This window comes from Semicossyphus pulcher, unplaced genomic scaffold (assembly GCF_022749685.1).
Source record: "Semicossyphus pulcher isolate SPU_LCO1_2020_fin unplaced genomic scaffold, fSemPul1.0.p SCAF_21, whole genome shotgun sequence".
Taxonomy (NCBI): domain Eukaryota; kingdom Metazoa; phylum Chordata; class Actinopteri; order Labriformes; family Labridae; genus Semicossyphus; species Semicossyphus pulcher.
The window spans coordinates 22918468-22942500 of record NW_027211695.1 but is presented as its reverse complement, the minus strand read 5'-3'; the positions used below and the strand labels follow the sequence as shown (position 1 = coordinate 22942500).

Here is a 24033-nt window from a genome sequence, read left to right as displayed (position 1 = left end):
CTATATTTTTTTTGGTTAGTATGGTTTTATGTTTTTCTTTATTTTTAACAGCTTAATTATTTATCTGTGAATATGGTCAGAACACAATTCTGATTTTAAATTCAGAGTTTTGACCGTTTATCTTTTTCAACATGTTCCCAAAAATTGTATTTATTTTCATTTTTAAAAATAATATATAATATTTTAAATATTTATATTTTTAAATTCCTTTTTGATATATTTTTATTTTTTCTCTACTTTTATAAAAAATGTATTACCTGTTTTATTTCTTAAAATGAAAGTTTGTATGTATGTAATGTTTATCATTTTCAGGGTCAAATTTAGAGCTGCTTTCTATCCTTCATTCGAACACTGATATTTGCACAACACGACTTTACAGCAGCAGACAGATCTGCTCTTTAGACAACAGGAACTAACCAGCTGTGTGTGTGTGTGTGTGTGTGTGTGTGCGCGCTGTCAGTGTGTAACCTGGCTCGTGAACATCGTTGCGGGGACGGTCGCTGTGTGTCCAGAGACTGGCTGTGTGACGGAGACCACGACTGTCTGGACAAGAGCGACGAGCAGAACTGCTGTGAGTTTCTGCCTAAAGACACAAAAAACACTGTTTTCTATTTTGACCCTATAGAGGTCTATGAGAAACTGCTCCTCCTCCTCTCCTGAGTTATTCCCTCAGTCAACATGTTCCTGATGAGTTTATGGTCTCTCACTCTGACGAGTCGCTGTTCATGTTTTCTGTGACAACATTTCTATTTTCTATTTATTGTTTTTTCAAGCTAGAAATTAGAATCACAATTAATGTCACATTTACCGTGAATTATGGAGACATGTTGCTAACCATGCTAGGACCTGGGTTAGCTAAGCTCTTGCTCCTCTTCAGCTTCACCCTCATGTCCAAATATGGTCACTTCTGGCTACAACAAAACAAGGCTCTAAAACAGTAGTGCACTAACCAATGGGTGACATCACTTTGGCCACGCCCACTTCTTATATACAGTCAATGGTTCCAAACCTTACAGCGCCACATCTACTCTGTTTGTCTGACAACATTCAGCTGCAGATCTGTGCGGAACATTTTCAGACATGACAAGAAACAGTTTAGTGAACGTTAAAACGTTTGATCAGACTAACTCAGACTATTGATCTTTATATCGACACAAAGTTTAAGCTGCGACTCGAGTCAAACTGAAACAAAGTGTGAAAACAGCCGAGTCACTCAGATGATTCACTGTCCCTGATGACTGTTTCTCTACTTAGCTGAACAAAACCGCTTGTTTTCACTGTTTTTGTTACAGTAAACCTGTGTGTGTGTGTGTGTGTGTGTGTGTGTGTGTGTGTGTGTGTGCAGCCTGTAAGAGTCAGGGTCTGTTGGAGTGCAGGAACGGTCAGTGTATTCCGTCTGCGTTTCGTTGTGACGGAGAGGACGACTGTAAAGACGGCAGCGATGAGGAGCACTGCAGCAGAGAGCAGAGTGAGACACCTGTCTGTCTTCCTGTCATCTGTCTCAATCCACTTCACCCATCCCCTGCTTGCATTCTTATTCTGTGTGTGTGTGTGTGCGTGTGTGTGATATCCAGCTCAGGGTGTGTGTGTTCCCGGTCAGCCCAGCTGTATCTCCACTTCCTGTCCGTCGGTGTGTGGGGGGGGCAGCACCTGTGACCCCCAAAACAACAGCAACTGCAGTGAGTCCTCACTTTGTATGAAAAACCAGAACATGTCCTCACAACGTCAGGTACATCAGAAACTTACATGTTACGTCTCTGCCTGTGTGTGTGTGTGTGTGTGTGTGTGTGTGTGTGTGTGTGTGTGTGTGTGTGTGTGTGTCAGCTCGCTGTGAGCCCATCAGCCTGGAGCTGTGCATGAACCTGCCCTACAACCTGACCAGCTTCCCAAACTACCTGGGTCACCTGTCCCAGAGGGAGAGCTCCGTGTCCTGGGAGTCCTCGCTGTTCCCCGCCCTCGTCCAGACCGGCTGCTACCAGTACCTCATGTTCTACGCCTGCACGCTGCTGGTGCCCAAGTGTGACCCCGTGACCCTGCAGAGGGTCCCGCCCTGCAGGTCAGTTAGTCAGTTAGTTAGTTTATTCATTAGTTTTTTAGTTAGATGGTTAGTTAGTTTGTTCATTAGTTAGTTAATTTATTAGTTATAAAGTTAGTTAGTTCATTAGTTAGTTCATTAGTTAGTTCATTAGTTAGATAGTTAGTTAGTTTGTTCATTAGTTAGATAGTTAGTTAGTTTGTTCATTAGTTAGTTTGTTAAATGTTTAGTTAGTTTGTTCATTAGTTAGTTAATTAGTTTTTTAGTTAGATGGTTAGTTAGTTTGTTCATTAGTTAGTTGATTTATTAGTTAGATAGTTAGTTTGTTCATTAGTTAGTTTGTTAAATGTTTAGTTAGTTTGTTCATTAGTTAGTTGATTTATTAGTTAGATAGTTAGTTTGTTCATTAGTTAGTTTGTCCATTAGTTAATTAGCCAGTTAGTTTATTTGTTCATCCTGCAAAAGCTCCCGCCCTGCAGGTCAGCAGCTAGTTAGTTAGTTTGTCCATCACCCTGGCACTCTTTATTCTTTAGTTTGTCTGTTCACACCGTCCCTGTGCAAAGGGTCCCTTCCTGCAGCTTAGCATCAAGTCAGTCAGTCAGTCAGTTAGTTTGGATTCTCTAACCTGCAGCTGACTTCACCCTTTCATGTCTCTCGCCCCCTGCAGGTCATTGTGTCGTAATGCGAAGGGGAAGTGTGAGTCGGTGCTCGGCATTGTGGGATTGCAGTGGCCCGAGGACTCTGACTGTAGTCAGTTTCCAGAGGAGGGGGGCAACAGCACCTGCCTGCTGCCGGAGGCCGGGGTGGACGGTGCGGACTTGAGCCTGTTTGTCCTGAATACAAATACAATCGATGCTTTGGCTCTTTAAGATATTTTCCCTGTTCAACAGAGTGCTCCCCGAGCCACTTCAAGTGCCGTTCAGGGCGCTGCGTCCTGGCAAACAAACGCTGTGACGGACACCTGGACTGTGACGACCACAGCGACGAGGACAGCTGTGGTAACACACACGCACATTTCAAAATAAAAGTCCCTCAGATCTAAACACCTGAAACTATTATTGTGAAAGTATTTGAAGCAGCAGAACTGCGTGTGTGTGTGTGTGTGTGTGTGTGTGTGACAGGCTGTTCTGAGCGCGCTCTGTGGGAGTGTCCGGGCAGTAAGGTGTGCATTAAAGCCAGTATGATCTGTGATGGATTCCCAGACTGCCCCCTGCTGGTGGACGAGGCCAACTGCTGTAAGTATCACTCTTTATGATGACCAACACACTTGCTGACAGTGTTAATGTTGATGTGTGTGTGTGTGTGTGTGTGTGACTGATATGAGCCTGATGTGTGTGTTCCCTCAGCCGTGTGCAGAGATAACGAGCTGTCCTGTAACAACCATCAGTGTGTTCATCGGACTCTGTGGTGTGACGGAAAGAAACACTGTTCAGACAGCTCTGATGAGTGGAACTGTGGTACGACACACACACACGCACACACACACACACACACACACACACACAGCTGTTCTGCAGTGCTTCTGATGTATTGATCTGCTCTCTTCAGTGTCTCTGGCCGATCGATCGGGTTCTGTACTGACCGTGTTCAGGACGGCAGCCGAGTATCAGGTGTGTGCAGACGAGTGGAACCCGGACCTGAGCAGACTGACCTGCAACCAGCTGGGACTAGGGTAAGGTCAGTAACACACACACACACACACACACACACACACACACACACACACACACACACACAGAAACACTCATATCCTCTCTATAAGTGTATGACAGATAATCTAACCTGTGTGGCTGTTTCTGCAGAGTCCCCTCCTCCGTTTCCATGGTAGCCGACCAGCCTGGAGTCCCGGGCCGTCGCCGTTGGTTGCACGTCCATCCTGAGTGGAACCTGAGGAACGGTTCTGCTCTGCAGGCCCGGCTGGAGAAGAGAAGGTAACAGAACCCCACAGAACAACACGAGAACAGATCGTCACTTACTAGTCAGTAACTATTTCACTGCTGATCTGTGGCGGAGGGATATATAGCTGTGTTAAGGCTACATTCTGCTGTGATCTGATTATTGTTGTGTAAATCTGCTGTCTGCCTGTCTGCCTGTCTGCCTGTCTGTCTGTCTGTCTGCCTGTCTGTCTGCCTGTCTGTCTGCCTGTCTGTGTCCTGCAGTCATGCGTGTCATTCCAGGAGGAGAGTTTCAGTCCTGTGCACCAGAGAAGGTAAAACATTCTCGAATTTAATTCTTAATTAAAGACACTTTGTAGTTTTGATCTGAACATGCTCATTAATGTGACATGGAGCTGCATAATACATCATCAATAATCAATATGTCATGCATGAACTGATAGATTCATCTATAGTAGATCTATAATCTATAGAGTATAAAGAATTTCTTATAGAAAGAAAAGAGAAAGAAAGATTTCAGTCTTTGCCTTGTTGCATGTACAGTGACTAAATAAATTGTCTGTCTGTCTGTCTGCCTGTCTGTCTGTCTGTCTGCCTGTCTGTCTGTCTGTCTGTCTGTCTGTCTGTCTGTCTGCCAGAGTGCGGTCAGCGCCCTGCGGTGAGCCTCTACCCCCACAGGAAGAAGAGGATTCTGGGAGGTCGGGTGTCGCGTCGGGGGGCGTGGCCGTGGCAGTGCTCGCTGCAGAGCGGTCAGAGCGGCCACGTGTGTGGCTGCGTCCTCATCGACCGGAGGTGGGCTCTGACCGTCGCCCACTGCTTCGAGGGGTGAGAGGAGGGGGAGGAAAGGGGGAGGGACTTTAACATATATTTATATACTGATTTGAGATTCATGTGTGTGTGTGTGTGTGTGTGCAGGAGAGAGAGTGCAGACCTGTGGAAGGTGGTCCTGGGTCTGAATAACCTGGACCACCCGGGGGTTCACAGTCAGAGCCGCGCGGTGCGCTCCATCATCGTACACCCGCGCTACAACCGGGCGGTGGTCGACTACGACATCAGCGTGGTAGAGTTGGACTCTGAGGTCAGCCACACACACACAGTATTGATTATTATTGGTTATCAGGATTAATAACACAGTTTACAGAGCAGGAACTACACACAGATATCAACTGGCATCAGGCCGTCTTTGTATTGACAGAAACACCGCTAAGCTAGTCTAGTTAGCATTTAGCACGCCTAGATTACTCAGTGTGTTTTTATCCTTAGCATCAGCTGTTGTAGTGTTCATATGGTGCTAGTCCTGTACATTCTTTGTGTACCTCTGATATGTACATTTGTTGGTCATAGCTTCTTTGATACGTATTGATAAGATGTGTTTCAGATCGAGGAGACGGAGTTCGTCCGACCGGTGTGTCTGCCCGAGCTCGCCCAGCTTCCTTCTCCTGACTCCTACTGTTACATCACAGGCTGGGGTCACATGGGCAACAGGAGTGAGTGCACACACACACACGCACACACACACATGCACATGCATACACACACACACAACCAACAAATTGCAAACCAAAATTTGAGCTGTGATTCAGATCCGTCTGTTCGTTCTGGACTTGCTTTGGTTGCTGGTGATAGTTGAAGTCTTGGAGGATGTAAACAGGAAGTAAACTGTTCCCATAGAGCCTCTGTGTTAGCTGGATTTGTTTACAGTGAATTTAAGTGTCTGAACTTAAAGTGTGCTGAATTAGCCTTAGGCAGCTCCTGTTAGCAGTGTACCGAGGATGTACAGGCGGCTGACACTGATCACTTTGAAACTGAAGAAATATTAAAATCAGGAATATTCTCAGGCAGGTTCTGCAGGTACAAGGTGCATCTTTCATCTCTTGTTTTTAAATGGATTTATAGAAAGTCATTGTGAATGGACAGGAGAGATAAAGAAGCGTACGACACACTGAAGTTAAAAATGTGTGTTTCATGTCTGAGTGTCTGAGCTCTTGCTCGAGGGCAATGAGATAAACTCTGGATGAATATTGTTATAAATGTTCTTTTATTTTTCTGTGTGTGTGTGTGTGTGTGTGTGTGTGTGTGTGTGCGCGTGTGTGTGTGTGCGCGCAGTGCCCTTCAAACTACAGGAAGGGGAGGTTCGGATCATCTCACTGTCTCAGTGTCAGTCGTACTTTGACATGAAGACCATCACTCCCAGGATGCTTTGTGCCGGTTATGATGCTGGAACCGTCGACTCCTGCATGGTACCATCTGCTGTCTGGGTTTATTAATAATAATATTAATAATAATAAAACATTTTATTTGTATTTTACTTTTCATACAAGAAAAGCAGCTAACATGCTTCAAAGGCAGTGACCTGCAGAGTGTGAGAGTAAAACTAAGAATGGGTCATACAGACGATGTGACGTCATGAAGCTGGTGGAATAATAAGAACAAACTGAGGAAACACAGAATGAGTACAAACAAGTAAAGTCAACACTTTAAGCGAAAGCTCATTTCAAAACGCCACGATGTGTTTGGTGTTTAAAATAGTACCCAAGCTTTGAAATCGTTGACGTTTAAATGATCTGTTTTTGGATGATGTGTGTGTTCAGGGCGACAGCGGCGGTCCGCTGGTGTGCGAGGAGGACGGCGGTCGCTGGACGTTGTTCGGGCTGACGTCGTGGGGCAGCGTGTGCTTCAGTAAAGTGCTGGGACCCGGAGTGTACAGCAACGTGACGCACTTCACCCCCTGGATCCAACAGCAGATCTACATCCACACGTACCTGAGCGACTGACGCACACACACACACACAATTCCTGCTCCAGCATTCCAGGAGGAAGTGATGTCATCGTCCCACACACACCTTCAGTTCCTCTACATGTGCCTATATCTATACTGATAGCCTTCAGATGCTAACTGCTGTATGAGCAGGAGTATAAACTAGTATTACAGATGCTAACTAGTTAGCTAGTAGAGTTGTTGTTGTGAAAAAGTAGATTTACACGATTAACAATCACTCGACACTAAATAATCATGAACTTTATCACTGCAGGTTTGATGCTCAGAAACATGTACGGAGGCAGAAACAGACCAAAAGAGTTTCAATGTAATGAACAACAGACTAACCTGACAGCTACGTTTAACCACACCGAAACCTTCCAGTTGAATTTAGATATAAACGTAAACTTTATGTAAAGCTTCATCATTAGAAACTTCCTTCAACATGACGTTACTTTCCTCGTAGCTTCGCGGCAGCTTCCTGAACGATTTATTAGAAACGCGTCTTTAGTTTGTCGCTGCACTGAAACTAAATGAACAGATACATTTTCAATCTAAATTATCGTAACAACATTGTCACAACGTTCAGGCGTTCAGCGCTGGAGTTCCAAAAGCTGCTAGCTAAAACAGATCTATTAAGCACTCAACTTCCCACAATGCTTCACTCTATAGTGCCTGTACTTAAAGAAAAAACCTTGTTACCTGTCGTACTGTATGTGTGTGTGAGACACAGAGAGAGATTTATTTGCTTCTAAACACACCGGCAACTTATGTGGGCAACTTATGTGGGCAACTTTTATCAGTGATCTAACTCAGTCCGCGGGTCGTGTTCCGGTTAAATCTCATGTGAGACACATTATTTTTTATCTCAAGCTGACATGATCAAAATAATCCTCCTCTCAGGACTTCAGGGCTCCACACAGAACGAAAATCACTTTTTAAAACTACATTTAAATTAAAATTAATTCTAAATTTAACGTAATTTCAACATTTCAGATTTTACTATTTAAATCAAAACAAAAGCTCATAAATATAATTATAAACAAGAAGCTCTCCGAAGCATTTTGCTAATACTGAGAACTGATTAGTGCTAATGTTAGCTTTAGCTATTAATTTAAAAAAAACTTTTGTAGTTTTTTAAGAAAGTGTTTTGATTAGCTACTTAGCTACTGCCTCAGTTAGCTAATAGACACACTAACACAAACAAATAACTGCCATAATAGAGCTAGCTAGATGTTAAAGCACAACTGTAGCGTAGGCATTGATAATTATGTGTTTTCATGTGTTAGCAGTAAGCTACATTAGCTTGTGCTTCTATTTATGAACATTTTTGATTCAGTTTAGTTAACCTTAACACTTTTAGCTAGCTACCTAGCAGGCTCAGCTAACATAAGAATATCAGTGTTAGTGACAATCTAAGGCATAAATGAAGTGTAGCAGCTAACCGCTAACGTCAGCCTGAGTCACTTCAGACTCTTGAGCTCTTTTTTGGCTTCTTTAACTTCAGAGCTTTTTGTCCACTGTCAGTGAAACAGTTTCAGTTCAGAATAATTGATTTATGGTTACGACGTATTTGTCGGCACATTTTGCTTCAAAGCTAACAGCCGCCACACACACGGGTTCTCTGTGAACTGTTGGAACTGACTCACGATCCAACCAAAATTTGTAAGAATAATTTACGTAGTAAGTAACGTTATTTTTTACTTTTTAAAGACGCAGAATGGAGCAGCTCCTTTAAACACGCTTGATGTGAGGCTGCCGAGTGTCTGCACAGCCTCAGTAACGTTTCAGACTTATGTGAGATGTTGGAGGAGCTGCAGGTCGGGTTGAGTTCACTGAGGAGTTTAAAAGCTCCAAACGTTTCCTCGTCACCGCTCTGCGTCCCCTCATGGCCGTGTGACCATCCTCATGGAGAGGATAAACGAGTAGAAGAGTTGCCCAACAAATTGCCCGGTGTACCCTCCATGCTATCGTCTCACTGACATCCAGAACATTCCAAGTGGTTGTTGTTGTTGTTTTGTGTGTTTGGTTTTTTAAGAGTATTTTTCTACAGCTTTTTGTATGTCATGCTTATTACACAGAGCTGTGTGTGTGTGTGTGTGTGTGAACACTCATGTACAGACTGTATGTTTGTATGTGATTTGGCTCATGTGCGTGTTTCTGATGTCACTTCCTGATTTAGCTGTTTTGACTTTGTTACCGCGACGATGAAGAAGAGTGTTATTGTTTTTATATATTGATTTGATTGATTTAAAGACTAATGTTTGGTGTCAACCGTGAATATTTGGTTTGTATCACCTCGTATCCCGACAATAAAACTATACACACACCAAGCCCTGTGTGTGTGTGTGTCTGTTTGTGTGTGTGTGTGTGTGTGTGTGTGACTCACAACCTGGATGCCGATCTGTCACAGTCTGTTTCCACTTCCTCTTGTACAGAAATAAGGATGAGTGTTGGAGATTCAGCCTGAGTTGTATTTTTTCGTGTCATGACGAGGAGACTGTCGTCCACTTTATGATTACCTGCTTTCAAATATCACCTGTCCTTCTTCTCCTTCTTCTTCCTCCACGATGTTATATTATCACCCTCTCTTTTTAAGCTCTCAGTTTCCGTTCATTTAAAGAAAAACCCGACATCATTCGAGCACCAAATTTCTCCTGATTTAATTTCTTGGGTGGAACGTGGAGGAGTAAACGTGTGACATCTAAAACCTCGAGTGAAGTACAGATACTGTCAGAGAACGCTGAGGCACTGTAACGAAGTGCTACCGCTCTGTTACACCTCTGCACGGCTGTAACCAAAAGCTTCTGTCTCCATTGTTTGTTTGTTTTTGTACATTTTCACCAGGTGCATGATGGGAGATAATCTCAACAAGATTAGTAGTCATCTTTAGATAGTCTGCAACATACCCGTCTGTGTAAAGTCCGTATGGTAGTCAATATCTTTAATGTGAATGCTCAGCGCTGCAGCTGAAGCGTGCGGGTGGATGAAACTCTTCACGTCCTTCAGAGCATCTTGACAGTCACACACCAGCCTTAGTAATCTGAAACAGCTGTTAACAGGAGAACTGGTTGGGGACTACTTTCAGCAGCGGAAGAGTACATAATTGTTGTTTTGGTTATTTTTCACTGTTTTTCAAGTGATCACAAAAAGAGCTCCTTTAATTGTCAGCTGTCAATCATCGGAGCAGCTCTGCGAGGGTGTTAATCAGCTGTTTGAGTGTGCGTGGAACAATGCTGTCAGTGCTACACATGTACGCACACACTGACACACACCTGCTATTATCCAAATGATAATAAGACATGTCTGCAGGCTATCATGAACGCAACTCTGCACTGTGTGTGTGTGTGTGTGTGTGTGTGTGTGTGTCAGCCTGGTATTAATGCAGCCGACAGTGTTACAGTGACCTGTGTTCCCATAATGCCAGGCTTTACTGTGTGTGTGTGTGTGTGTGCGTGTGTGTGTGTGATGTCTTTAGAGACGAGTGTGTCATTTTGCAGAGCGACAAACAAAACAGAGTGTGTTATTAACACACAGCAGACAAACACACTCACTCACTGTTTCTTGTTGCTGCTTGATGACTAAGCTGTCAGTCGTCTTTGTCTCTTTGTTCCAGTCACATCACCTCCGTATCGGCCAAAGGTAAGAGTGTGTGTCAAATATAATAGTTTGTTTCTGCCGCTGCCCTTTAACTGAACGTCTGTGAAGTTTTCAGGAGTTTCAAGTCTTACGTGCGTCTGCTTCTGTGATTCATTTATTTTATTGTTATTATTAATTTATGTCCTGGAAAGACCTGAATTCCTTTAAAGCACAAGCTGAGAGGAGTCCCAAAAATGTCCCTTTACTATTATGATGATTCTTTTCATTGTTGTGCGCACATTCCAGTAAACTCATGTTTACCACGGTTATAAACATGTTGCGGGAGTTCTCTTGAAATAACCTGAGACTGTTACGTTGATATACGAGTGATTAATTCATGTCAGTGAGTCACTGCTCAATCCTGCAGAAATGTGAAATTAGAGGGATGCTTTATTTTAGTTGAGAGTTTAGAATATATTGTGAGAAGGTCTCTGGACATAATCAGTGTGTGGTTTGGTGTGTTATCATTACAGGGAAAAAAGAACAGATAATAAACTGTTAATGAGACACGTCTGTAATTTCCATCTTAAAATACAGGAAATGATTTCTGCCATCACTCACTGGAGTTTACACTATGTTTGCTAGCACACTGTACATTAGCCTTCTAGCTAACGTTACGTTACCTCTCAGAGACTGCGCCCGCTCTCTCGTCACAATCAGTAATAACTGTAACAGGCTGCACGCGCAGTCGGCGCATGCGCGCTTGCACTGCCTCGGCTCTGAAAGCTCCGGCTTTAGGCGTTACTGGGGCCGGAGCCAACGGCTCGAACTGATCGGCTCGGGACCACCGCGGTCCTCCACCACGCTGAAGGGCTCTTCAGGAGGGGAGAAGTCCTCCACCTTTAATGAGCCCTCTGTGGTAGATGTGCCCTGTGACTCTGTGTCGCTCTCCATTTTCCTCTGGCCAGGGGAGGGGACGTCACTGAGCTGCCGGACACACCCACCCCTCCACCCCCCTCTCAGCCCCTTGCCCACTTTGAGCACCCACTTTCAACATTGTGCAGTGGGTGGAGTTATGGTCAGACCTGTGGGTGGAGTTACGGTCAGACTTGTGGGTGGAGTTACGGTCAGACTTGTGGGTGGAGTTATGGTCAGACCTGTGGGTGGAGTTACGGTCAGACCTGTGGGTGGAGTTACGGTCAGACCTGTGGGTGGAGTTATGGTCAGACTTGTGGGTGGAGTTACGGTCAGACTTGTGGGTGGAGTTATGGTCAGACCTGTGGGTGGAGTTACGGTCAGACTTGTGGGTGGAGTTATGGTCAGACCTGTGGGTGGAGTTACGGTCAGACCTGTGGGTGGAGTTACGGTCAGACCTGTGGGTGGAGTTACACTTTAATAAAACTGGAATTAATGAGAAAAGGACCCATCTAAAAAATCATTGTAAAGGAGTGAGGACCCGGTGGTTTAAGAGGACATTTTAAGTCTGTAGCAGTGTTTGGCACTAACACACGACTGGGTAACATGTTATAGTCATGTGATTACTTTTTTCAGCAATGAGTAGTGTAGCGTGTTTACAATTTGAGTGTGTTCTTAGCTAGCTCTAGTTAGCCTAATGCTAACTTCATAAAGGTTTCTGAAACACGTAGCTGACTTTGGGACTTCAGAAGAGCTGTGTACAGTCACAGGGCTAAGCTAGCTGTTAGCTGCATGGTAATTAGTATTGGTTTGTATAGTTTCGCCACACAACCTAAAAAGGATACAGAGGCCCTAAGCAGAGACGCATCCACACACTTAGTCTCTTTTCCTGTGATAACGGGTAACTCCTGGTTGTTTTCTTATTGATCTCGTTATCTCGAGATAACAGCGCTGCACCACGGTAACGTCAGACGATCATACTTCATATCCCCAGAACAGCAGAAGCACCAGAAACAGGCTGAACTGACCTCATCAGTGTGGGCGTGGCAGCATGTCCTGCTCTGTAACATCAGTGAGCAGCCTGTTGTTCTGTTCTCTACATCAACAGAAAAAATCCCGTTATCACGAGAAAACCAGCTTTGTTATCTCGAGATAACGAGATAAATGAGTCGAGATCTCCAGAAAACAACTGAAATTACTCGTTGTCACGGGAACACAGAGTAAAGAACATGTATGTAAAGTCATTACTTTGGCTGCTGAGTAATTAGCCTTGGAAGACGTAATTAGTAAACAGTGTTATTCGAGGTTGTTTTAGAGTACGTCTGGAATCAGCATCAGTTTTAGTTTGTAAATGAGTCCTCACATGAATCGATTACAAACGTGTGTTTGTTTCAGATGATGGACGAAGAAGCCACTAAGCGTTACATTCGGCCGAGTGACGACGGACAGAAGCAGAAACGACCTGAGGTAACAACTCTTCATATCACTTGTTTCATAGGACTGAAGAAAACTGAGCGGTGCCAAAGACGTGTTTAAGTAAAAAGACTTGATCACAACTTCAATGACAGAACTTGTAAATCTTTCTTAATACTGTAATGGGTTTATTTATTTCAGTCAGAGACGCTGTTAGATGTTAGGGACAGGGTTAGTGAGGTTAGTGAGTTCAGAGTGAATCAGAGCGGTGACGAGGTTTCTGCTGAGGGAACTTATTCTCTTTAAATAAATACTTCCTGAACACTGAATCATGAAACACTGAAACATAACGAGCTGAACAGAGCGGGGGAATTCACAGCATATGGACTGATTTTAAAAAGTACGTGTAACAACCACGATGCAGACTTCTGTTTTGAGCTTTTAGGACGTGGCCATCTTGAGCCAGAAGTGACCTTGTTTGGACGAGAGGTGGAGCTGGAGAGGGATCAGCAAACGCTTATCATCTCAGTTATCCTACATTATGAACTAATGAAGCATACCTTACTTTACCATCTATTTGACTCTTAAAGGAACCACATGCATTCAAGCCCTCTTCAATACTGCATGGACATGAAACTAGAGACTGAGACCATAAGGTCATTAGGGAATGTTTACTGAGGTCATAAATGAAGAAAGAAGTAGGTTCATTGTATATATCATTACTGCAATCACTGCTCTAATGGCCTATAACATTTTAGTTGCCGCGTTAACGGCTGCTTGTATGTGTGTTTTGATGTTTTACAGTTATGATAAGGGAATCATAAACACACACACTTAACTGGCCAGCAGTGTAATGTTAGTGAGATGAGTAACGGAAAATCAAACTGCTGCAGCTGATCTGAACAGCCACACTACCTGCTGACAGAAGAAAGAGAGTAAAGGTCACGGGGTCATTGCGATCAGGTTCAAGAGTTTCACTGCTGAGAACTTTTTCCATCATGTGAGTGTTTGTGAGGGAGGTGAGGTGGCTTAATGATTACTGTGATGAAACAATAAATCTTGTGTTTAAATGACAGTGAGAGAGACGGGGGAGAGAAAGATGGATGGGTACAAGGAGAAAGAACATGTGGAAACGTATGGGAAAACAAGAGAAGGAATGTGCAAACAGGAGACACTGGGTGTGATGCTGAAGTTTAACCTAACTGCAGAAAAGATTGTTTTTGTAAATGAGTATGTAATCTAAAACGAACACCAATTAAAGTCTCATTTAACGGTTCCCAGGAGGAGTTACAAACATCAAAATCACCAGTTAATTACATGAGTTTAAATTCTGCTCAGTGAGGGGATCATGGGAATGACCTGTGTTATGAGGTATATCTAAACAGTAATAAAACAAAGTGGAAAAGAACTTTACTGAGTCTAATAGTAGATACATGCGACAGGCTGAGCAGCAAGAAAATGCTAATAGAAGAACAACTCAACAAAATCACAGATAAAGGTTTTTCACTGTTTAAACAGCAGATGTTTGTCTGTGAAGTTTGACTTTCAAAGAATAATCTTTCTGTACTTGTGAGGACACTCAGCGGGTCCTTATCTTATCCATAACTATAAAGGGCAAATGCAAACCCTAAAGGCATCAGTATACTCAATCACAAATGCTTATCTGTTGCTCAAAAAGCTTAAGAAAACACCTTTCTTACATGGACGAGAGGGTTATCTCTGACCATATCTGTCATTTTGTAAAACTGGTGATCCAAGCCCACATCACGCTGTGATTGGCAGCCAGGGTTTTAATGTATTTCCCAAATCTCTGTTAATTCTTGACAAAGCCATTTCTGTAGTGTAGGAATGTCCTCACAGTGTAGAAATGTCCTCACAGTGTAGAAATGTCCTCACAATGTAGAAATGTCCTCACAGTGTAGAAATGTCCTCACAGTGTAGAAATGTCCCCACAGTGTAGAAATGTCCTCACAGTGTAGGAATGTCCTCACGGTGTAGAAATGTCCTCACAATGTAGAAATGTCCTCACAGTGTAGAAATGTCCCCACAGTGTAGAAATGTCCTCACAATGTAGAAATGTCCTCACAATGTAGAAATGTCCCCACAGTGTAGAAATGTCCTCACAGTGTAGAAATGTCCTCACGGTGTAGAAATGTCCTCACAATGTAGAAATGTCCTCACGGTGTAGAAATGTCCTCACGGTGTAGAAATGTCCTCACAATGTAGAAATGTCCTCACAATGTAGAAATGTCCCCACAGTGTAGAAATGTCCTCACAATGTAGAAATGTCCTCACAATGTAGAAATGTCCCCACAGTGTAGAAATGTCCTCACAGTGTAGAAATGTCCTCACGGTGTAGAAATGTCCTCACAATGTAGAAATGTCCTCACAGTGTAGAAATGTCCTCACGGTGTAGAAATGTCCTCACAATGTAGAAATGTCCTCACGGTGTAGAAATGTCCTCACAATGTAGAAATGTCCTCACAGTGTAGTCAGGAGAAAACACCTCATTCATCTATGTCTCTCTCTCTCTCCCACCTCTCTCTCTCTCTCTCTCTCTCTCTCTCTCTCTCTCTCTCTCTCTCTCTCTCTCTCTCTCTTCATGGGTCTTTTTATGACTAATTTGCACACTCCATGTTGTTCTCTCTCTCTTTACCTGTCCGTGGTGAAGCGAGGGAGTAAAGTTCAGGACAGTCAGGAGGACAGAGAGATCACAGTCCTGCCACGGAGGACAACGGACGAACTGGACGACACCACAGAGGTGAGTGGTCACACACACACTTACACACTTTTACACACACACACTGACACACAGGGGTTAAATTCGGATGACCCTGACCTCTGAAAAAGTTCGATTATTAATAGACACCACAGGTATGTGTGGGACTGGGCTCAGTGTAGTCGCAGCTGTTTTCATTGCACAGCAGATACGAGTGTTTACAGGAGAGAGTGATCCAGGACTACAACAAACATTACTTCAAATTATGACGAAAGAAATTGATGCTGTCACTGTATTTGACAATGTTTTTTCAATCAGGAAGGTGTTGAATGGATTCAGGTGCTTTACATGTATCAACACCTGAGAAGGTGTTAGCAGCTCCTCTTTGCAGTCAACCCATGGATGTACAGACAACGATCAACTCTCATTCTTGGGAAGTGTCTGCGGTTCTGTGATTTATGGACGTATATGTGAAATGTACCTCTTTTATCATTGAAAGTTTCACTGGGAGTGTTTGCTGTGTGTGTTTACATACAACTGAGTTATGACTCTTAAAACGAGGTGTGCTTTGGGGGGCTTTCTCGTGTTGAGACGGGGGGCGGGACGAACACGAACTGTTGACACAAAGTTGGAGGAACACTTATCAGTGTGTGTTGCAGTATTAAGATAATATGAGCTCAGAGGCCAACACCAGGACCAAGTGCTGTCCGTATACTTTTGACCTGTCAGATAGTTTCCAGGCTTCAGGTAAATGCCTCACAGACCTGAAATAGGACAGTTATACGATTCAACAGCACCACAAAGAGTCCGTGTTACTCTGCTGATGCTCCCTGAGACGGGTTCCACTGGGTCTTCAGAAAGCTGGTCTGATGCTGGTCTGAGCTGAGCCTCTTACCTTGGTGACCTGCATTATTTCACCTTGTACAGAGTCATGACAGTGAAAGCTCAAAGCTCGCTAACCTGCTAATCCCACAACAAGAAAACAGTTAAAATCTTAGAGTATAAATTACACGTTGAGGAAAAAATGTGTGTGTGTGTGTGTGTGTTTAGAAGATGGCGGGCTCAGCCTCGTCCTCCTGCTGTTCATCTTGTCTCAGCCTGAAGGACCGATGTCCTCGACCTCAGGGACTCGTCAACCTGCTCATCACTAAAGGTAAGAGACGCCCTCGTTGTGTGTCGGTCTCATTCAGAGCATCAGCAGAACAAAGAGAACTCTCGTGCCTCTTTTATTCATTACTATTATACCTGTTATCCTTTCAGCCTGTTGTCTATAATAATGTTTTAATCTGTGTGTGTTTAGTGTGTCTGTTTGCTCTCCTGTTCGGAGTCGTCTGGTCCATCACAGGAAGTGAGTGTTTACCTGGGGGGAACCTGTTTGGCATCGTCATCCTCTTCATCTGCGCAGTGCTGGGGGGGAAGCTAGTGGGAATGATCCAACTGCCCACACTGCCCCCCTTCCCTCCACTACTTGGTACGACCCAACTTCTAAAGCCGTCAAATCCAATTCAATCTATCCTCCCATATAGTCTGAAACAAAACAAAATAACGCAGGATGTCCTTACTTTAAATCTAAGCGGTTAAGAGTGCCACACAACACGACTCTTTTAAAATGTACGTTAAATACAAAAACATGTTACAGGGATGCTGCTGGCCGGTCTGCTGCTGCGTAACGTTCCCTACATAACAGACGCCGTCTTCATCAACACTCACTGGTCTGCAGCTCTAAGGAACATCGCCCTGTCAATCATCCTGACCAGAGCTGGACTGGGCCTGAACCCCTCGGTGAGCGCATGCACAAACACGTACAGTACATACACAGTAAACTGCACAGAAGTCATGACCATGAGTGTGTTTGCGCGCATGCAGGCGCTGAGTCGTCTGAAAACGGTCTGTGTTCGCCTAGCGATCGGTCCCTGCATGGTGGAGGCCTGCACCGTGGCTATTGTTTCTCACTTCCTGTTGGGTCTGCCCTGGGTCTGGGGCTTCATACTGGGGTAACACACAAGCACGACCTGCAAACAAACACACACTTTAGATTTACTGTCATTATGAAAATATGAAAACTTCAGCGGTACGTATCTATGGTCTTGTACTGAAGTAAAAACGTGAGACTTTGTGTATGTGTGTGTGTAGATTTGTCCTGGCTGCAGTGTCTCCAGCAGTCGTGGTTCCATCCATGTTGCTCCTGCAGAAAGAAGGATACGGAGTGGAAAAGGTAAATCATCATTTAGTCTCATCAAAAGTGATTCTACAATCCAGTACGAGGGGGTCGCAGGTGGATAGGCTAAAAGATGAGCCAGTGTGTGGAAACACAACACACAAAAACCACGGAGGTGACTCCTAACACGTCCTCATTGACATTGATCAGCAACTGAACTGTCTACAGAACCTCTGTAGAAACCACATAGCTCCAGGAGAAGAACAGACACTGCTATGTTGTGTTTTTGTAGTCATTTAAAGGGCCACTAGCACCACTTCAATGACAATTAGGACCTTGTGTAGGACCCCTTAAACCTCCTTACCTTGTATTGGATTCCAAAATCCTCCACAGTGACAGATGGAACATTCTGAAGGACCCCCTGAGCCTCCTCAGTAACCACCAAAAAACTTGATTGACTGCTAGACCTGTTTCAGAAACACCTAAAACACTGACCATGAGAACAATCAGTGGGAGACAGTCTTACCCTAATCAGTGACTAAAAGACCACTAGAACCCTCTCAAAAACAGAATCCTCCCTTGGGACCTTAAAACCTCGTCGACTTTTTCATTCACCTCTACAAATTCCCCAATGACCCCTGAAACTGCCTAACCAATAGAACATGTTGCAGAACCAGCAACCAGCCTTCTCAATGATCAAAAGAACCTTATTAAGGACTCTGAAACTTCTACAGTGACCATTAGACTTGTTCAGGACCCCTGAAGCACTCTGCAATGACAAATAGAACATCCTAAAGAATTATCTGAACCTCCCCTTGCCACAAGAACTTCTTACAATCTCTTCAGGGAGCCAGAAAACAAGGACCACAAGACCAATTATTAGGATCTCCTGGGAGAGCACCCTACCCTCCTCAAGTGACTCAAAATCCTCCTGAAGGACCTGAAGAACCTCCCTATTTGAACCAAGACCTTTAGTTCTTCTTCAATGACAATGATTACTTCACTTAGGACCTCACCCCGGTAACCTCCTAATGTCAAATACTAGACCATCAAAATATCCTCAATTACCAAAGACAAATAGGACAACAGAAAGGATCAACCACCTAATTGACTCCTAGACCTTCTCAGTGGACCCTTGAAACAAGAAGACAACAAGAACCACCTATAGGACCTCCTGGGAGACCAACAATCCTTCTCAGTGCCTTAAAAACCTCCTTAAGGGCCTCTAGAACAACAACCAAACCTCCCAAAGAACCCTAAGAGCCTCTTCAGCACAGACCTTAACCCCATAGTGCCCCCAGTGTCTTCTGAATGACTCCTAGAACTCTTTTCAATTGTCTAAATGATGTACAGAATGTAGAGTGGGCCTAAACAGGCAGTGTGTTAGGAAGATGTTGTTCCACCATGAACCTCCAGAACAGCCTCAGTGCTCCCCGACAAAGGGTTTTATGATAGTGTTAGTCATCGCTGTTTATCTTCCCTTAGAACCTTCTCAATGGACATCTGAATCTCCTAAGCACCACTACAACCAACGATACGACCCAGAGACCTTTAGCGTGGCGGTGTGATGTTCTGGAAAGTTCTATAAATGTTATAAAAATGCTCTGTGTCCAGGGAATCCCCACCCTGTTGATGGCTGCTGGGAGTTTTGATGATATTCTGGCCATAACCGGGTTCTCTACCTGCCTGGGAATCGCCTTCTCTACAGGTCACTACAGGATAATGTTGTACATTCTATCTGATTAAGTTCTGTTCCTGTCAGATCATTTCTCTTCAGACCTATAAGCTGTGTTTATCCTACAGGTTCTACGTGGATGAACATACTGAAGGGTCTCCTGGAGGTGGTGGGAGGGGTCATAGCTGGGCTGATCCTGGGTCTGTTCTTGTGCTGCTTCCCCAGCAAAGACCAGGTGAGTGTGTGTTTGATATCTTTTTATGCTGTCTAAAATTTACTATTGAAATGTGAGATATTTTCTGAATTCAATCCTTCTGTCTCCATGAAGGAGGACCTGGTCTTGAGGAGGACCCTCTTGTTGTTGGGGCTGTCCATGTTTTCTGTCTTCTTCAGTCATGTTATTGGTTTTGCCGGAGCAGGTGGCCTCAGTACGCTGGTGCTGGCCTTTCTCGCTGCTCTAGGCTGGAAGTCCGACAAGGTATCGAACTTCAGACTCACTTTAATCTGGATTAAACACCTGGATAGGGCCCTTTTTCCCTCATTGTGTCATCATGTCTTGTAAGTGATAATGTCACCAAATGTGGACTGTATGAGTTAAGTTTTTTTAATCCTTCAGGCCCCAGTGGCAGCCATGGTGGGCCGGTCATGGGATGTGTTCCAGCCACTCCTCTTTGGTCTGATTGGAGCAGAGATCACCATAGCAAAACTCAGCCCCAGCACTGTGGGTGAGAACTTTATTAAAAACACAGTGTGTTTACCCGGTCTCTGAACAGACGACCACAGTGGATCAGGTAGAAAACAAAGCTGCTGAACTTCTCCAGACTACTGAATGTCCAAAAACGTCCTCTTGTTGTTGCTGTGAGTTTTTACCAGTGAATACACTTTTCATCTCTCTGTGGCAGGTCTTGGTTTGGCCTGTATCACTATTGGTCTGGTGATCCGCCTGCTCGTCACCTTCCTGCTGGTTCATTATGGAGGATTCAACCTGAAGGAGAAACTTTTCATATCAGTGGCTTGGCTGCCAAAAGCCACAGTACAGGTCTGTGTCTTTTTACCTCAATGAAAGGACCCACTAGAACCTCATCACAGAACACAAGAACCCTAGAACCACGCAGTAACATGAAAACCACCTTAAAGATATCTAGAACCTCGTTAGGGACACCCAGCACCCTTCCTATTATCACTAGTACCCTCTGAAGGACCCATAGAATCAACAGCTACAACCACGACAACCTTCACTATGTCTTCATCTCAACATCAGTGAGCATTAAAGGAGCTCTAGAAATACAATTATAACAACCTTAAGAACCCTTAGAAACTAGAACCTTCCAACAGACCACTCAAACCAACCCAAGCCCAATTTAAACGTTCTTAAGGGCCACTGGTATCTCACGCAGGACCACTGGTATCTCCTTTTTGACTACACCATTAAATATTCTTCCTTGACCATTAAACTAGTCAGAGTACCACTAGAACCTCGTTAGTGTCCTTAGGAACCACTTAGGGGACCCCTTCAACCTCCGATATGAATGCTGGTATATTTTAAATCCGTCCTGTACCCACCCCAGAGGACCTGCTAAGTCACCGTAAGAGCCATCTGCAGAACCTCTTCAGTCACTTCCTGGAGCACCCCAAACTATTTAAGGTTTCGGGGGTCGCGTTCATGCACATGTTCAGTTGGGTGTATTTCAGTGTCTCATTTGTGTGTCTTTGTTTATTTTGTGTTAGGCTGCTATTGGCTCCAAGGCGTTGGACATGGCGAGGGAGGAAGGCGACGAGACGTTAATTAAGTTTGGTTTGGACGTGCTAACGTTAGCTGTGTTAGCCATCCTGACCACAGCTCCCATTGGGGCACTGGGTATTGGCCTGGCAGGACCACGTCTCCTGGCCCTACAGGTCAAAGGTCAGTGCACACCCACACCACACGTAAGCCCTTTTCACACATGCACTCCTGACAAGTTGTAGAACATTTCATGGCAGTCTGCCCCTGAACCCTCCATGATGGAAAAAGTACCCTGTGGTCCCTGCAACTGGTGAACACCTTCGGCCCTCACAGCCAGCAGCTCCTGACTCTCTCCCTCTCTCCAGTCTGCAGACGTCTCTGCTGTCGTCTTGTAAACGATCCTTCTTCTTCACCCTCGGATGTTTTTGGTCATCATGTCATGTGTCGCTCGTCTGGTTTCACACGGTCACACGATATAGACGTCATGACCCCGCCCACTCGCTTGCAGTGAATGTTTCTGACTGTTAGCTGCTGCGTTCACACATCAGCTCGCCCCGACTTCTTCCAAACATTTCACCAGGAGGGCTGAAACATTCGGATGTTTGCGTTCTCACATGCAGCCCACCCGGACACTGGGGGGAGATTTTATGGAGTGCAGTGCATATGTGAAAGGGGCTATAGACTTTCTATACTTGTGAGGACCCTCACAGACTGAATCTTAACTGATTCCAAAAATCAAGTCTAAACTTTCAACAATCCAAAATGTCAAACCATCCATAAATGTTCTAACTAGGATGGTTTGGTCGTCACAAAGATAACAGTCCACACAGCAGTTTCTCTCCTCTCTCTCAGTTCTTTGAATCGTAGTTCTTGTCAACTGATGGAAAAAGTTCTCAGTCATTTTAACCTTTTTGTATTTTTTCTTCACACTGAAACTTTCTGTCTGGAGCTGTGTTTTTACCCACGCCATCCCGGCCGTGGCATCACCAGAGTCACAAACTATTTTTCAAATGTAGAAGAAGAAGATGACAGGTTAGCTAACAATTAAAGTGGAATTCTGTGCTGCTGACGTTAGCGGTTGATCTCACCTGTAAATAAGACGTGACAGAATACAGTCGCCTTATCTTGTATCCTTGTACTCTGTTACTCCCCAAGCCTGCATACCAGTCATGCTTTTTTCTCCACAGATGGAAGAATTGACTGATGATAATTTTACTAACACCCTTAATCTGTACTTCAGCAGATGAGACAGAAGGTGGAGCCACGACTCAGAGCAGCAGTGGGACGGGTCAAGAGAAAGACAACATGACTCTTGAGAGCAAGCTATGAGGCTTCTGACAGACCAAGAGACTGAAGCACGACATGAGTAAACCTTCTTTACTTTCATGCTTTAGCATGCTAATGCTAGCTCTTAGCAGCTGTTGATTTGTTACCTCTGCTGTATATGACGGGATAGTTAGTAATAAAGGAAGAGAAAACCCACTGATGTCAGTTTACAGTTTTCTTCTCAAACATTCTGAACCTGTGATGTAAAAGTTAAAGACCTGTAGGATCGTGGGTTTGATCCTCATGTATTTTTGATCAGGATTTATTATCTTTATATATTTTCATTCAACTATCATTTGGTGTTTCATGTTTATAATATAATGTATATAACAGTAGTACAGATGTGTTCTAGTGACCTCTGTTGGGGTATCAGATGGGGACAGGTAGCTCCCTTAGCTAGCATGCTAATCTGGGTGAAAAGGTTTCATCGGTTCATCATGTTGTTTGAGTGCGTGTGAAGGTGCAGGTGTTCAAAGCTCTTCAGAACAGCCCAGCTCCAAGGATCACAGAGCTCATTTTATCCTTGGAGGCAGGTGGAGAGAAGTAGAAATAATCATTGTTAGAATTATTTTCTCAGCAGTTCATGATTCCTGTTGATACGATGTGCCTTTAATCAATCATCTAATAAATACTGCCAATAAATGTACATTGAACTCTACGAGACGAAGCTGCTGATTTTCTCTCTGCTTTATTGTTTTCACGTCATTAACTATGGAAAGAGTTTTTTACACGTGCCTGTACACAGAGTAGTTTGAGCTCTTCTGCCCCCTCTGGTGGCAGCAAAGAGCGACTGCTGTGAGGGAAATTCTCCTCTTGAAGATGATTTGCTGAAGATCTGACAAACTCAATGTCATGAATCAAGTCTGTTTACTTACATGTTACATGCAGCATGGAGAGAAGTTCAGTCCTCTGTCTTTCAGTCAGAGTGTTCAAGCTTACACACAGTGTCCAAACCCCGACCTCATCCCCAAATGGTTCTCGAAACAGGCGACTCACCCTCGTAAGAGATAATCGATGAGATAATCCTTCTGTGAAGTCGGGGTCATAAAATAAATTGCCCCCCCATATAACTTTAAATCTAAACGAGTTAACCCCTCAATGATCTCTGGAAAATTCCCACACTGACCATCAGTGGGAGAACAGGAAGCTGAAGAAAAGTCCACCAGCAGATGGAGTTTAGATACAGGTGTGTTCACGTTCATGTGGCAGGAGCGGCGGTAACGCAGCCCCACGGCATGCAGAAGGGAGGGGGGACTTTTATTTTATCATGCTGGTTCCTGCTGCAGTGCGCACAAACAACCACCACGTGGCACATGTGGAAGCCGAGCCCTGCATTAACCCCTCATACTGTAATAGTATACCGCATCATTATACTTTGATTTTCATATAAATAAAATAAAACATATAAGGAAAAGGTGGTTGTGTACTGGGTGGTAAAGAAGCTAGAGTGGAGTTGACCTTCTCAGCTTGTATATTAACGACCTTCCAGGAACAGGCCCTGGTGTTGGTCGTCCAGATGTCTGCTGACGACACGTGGACGACACGTCGTCCATGCATCTGGCACCTGTGATGCTGCTGCAGATAAACTTAGTACCAGCCTGGCTTGATGCCTCTTGTTTAACACTAAACACTAAGAAAACAAAAAGCTACCTGCAACAGAATCCTTGAACGTTAAAATGAAAGGTGAGCGCTGAACCGGAGACGACGTATTTAGGGATTATTTTAAAAGTCATGCTACAATCATTTGTAAAACGATGAAAGCTAACCTGTTTGAAGAGCAGGCCGTGCTGTTTCTTAATTCACTGATGTTCTCACATCTGCCCTGTGGCTGCCTGGT

At 44.1% G+C, this 24033-nt stretch overlaps 2 protein-coding genes across 2 annotated transcripts in view; both read left to right on the top strand.

The window, feature by feature from the left end:
• corin (corin, serine peptidase) overlaps positions 1–9011 on the top strand; it is a 21336-nt gene extending 12325 nt beyond the window's left edge. The window contains exons 9-24 of the mRNA XM_069672138.1: positions 461–571; positions 1346–1468; positions 1575–1679; positions 1825–2056; positions 2703–2845; positions 2926–3033; positions 3157–3270; positions 3382–3492; positions 3584–3707; positions 3838–3966; positions 4195–4244; positions 4569–4755; positions 4846–5008; positions 5309–5417; positions 6037–6170; positions 6522–9011. Of these exons, the coding sequence (XP_069528239.1) occupies positions 461–571; positions 1346–1468; positions 1575–1679; positions 1825–2056; positions 2703–2845; positions 2926–3033; positions 3157–3270; positions 3382–3492; positions 3584–3707; positions 3838–3966; positions 4195–4244; positions 4569–4755; positions 4846–5008; positions 5309–5417; positions 6037–6170; positions 6522–6704 (2126 nt within the window). The 3' untranslated portion in view covers positions 6705–9011. The remainder of the gene's footprint in view (positions 1–460; positions 572–1345; positions 1469–1574; positions 1680–1824; positions 2057–2702; positions 2846–2925; positions 3034–3156; positions 3271–3381; positions 3493–3583; positions 3708–3837; positions 3967–4194; positions 4245–4568; positions 4756–4845; positions 5009–5308; positions 5418–6036; positions 6171–6521) is intronic.
• A 1254-nt stretch (positions 9012–10265) lies between these two features.
• LOC138600682 (sodium/hydrogen exchanger 9B2) lies at positions 10266–22332 on the top strand. Its single transcript, XM_069672158.1, is given in 16 exon segments — positions 10266–10302; positions 10305–10330; positions 12578–12649; positions 15267–15356; positions 16368–16467; positions 16615–16785; positions 16954–17096; positions 17181–17308; positions 17448–17529; positions 19087–19180; positions 19276–19382; positions 19476–19625; positions 19764–19872; positions 20050–20186; positions 20876–21050; positions 22114–22332. Coding segments are annotated over 16 exon segments (1707 nt in total). The 3' UTR covers positions 22200–22332.
• The last annotated feature ends 1701 nt before the right edge of the window (positions 22333–24033 follow it).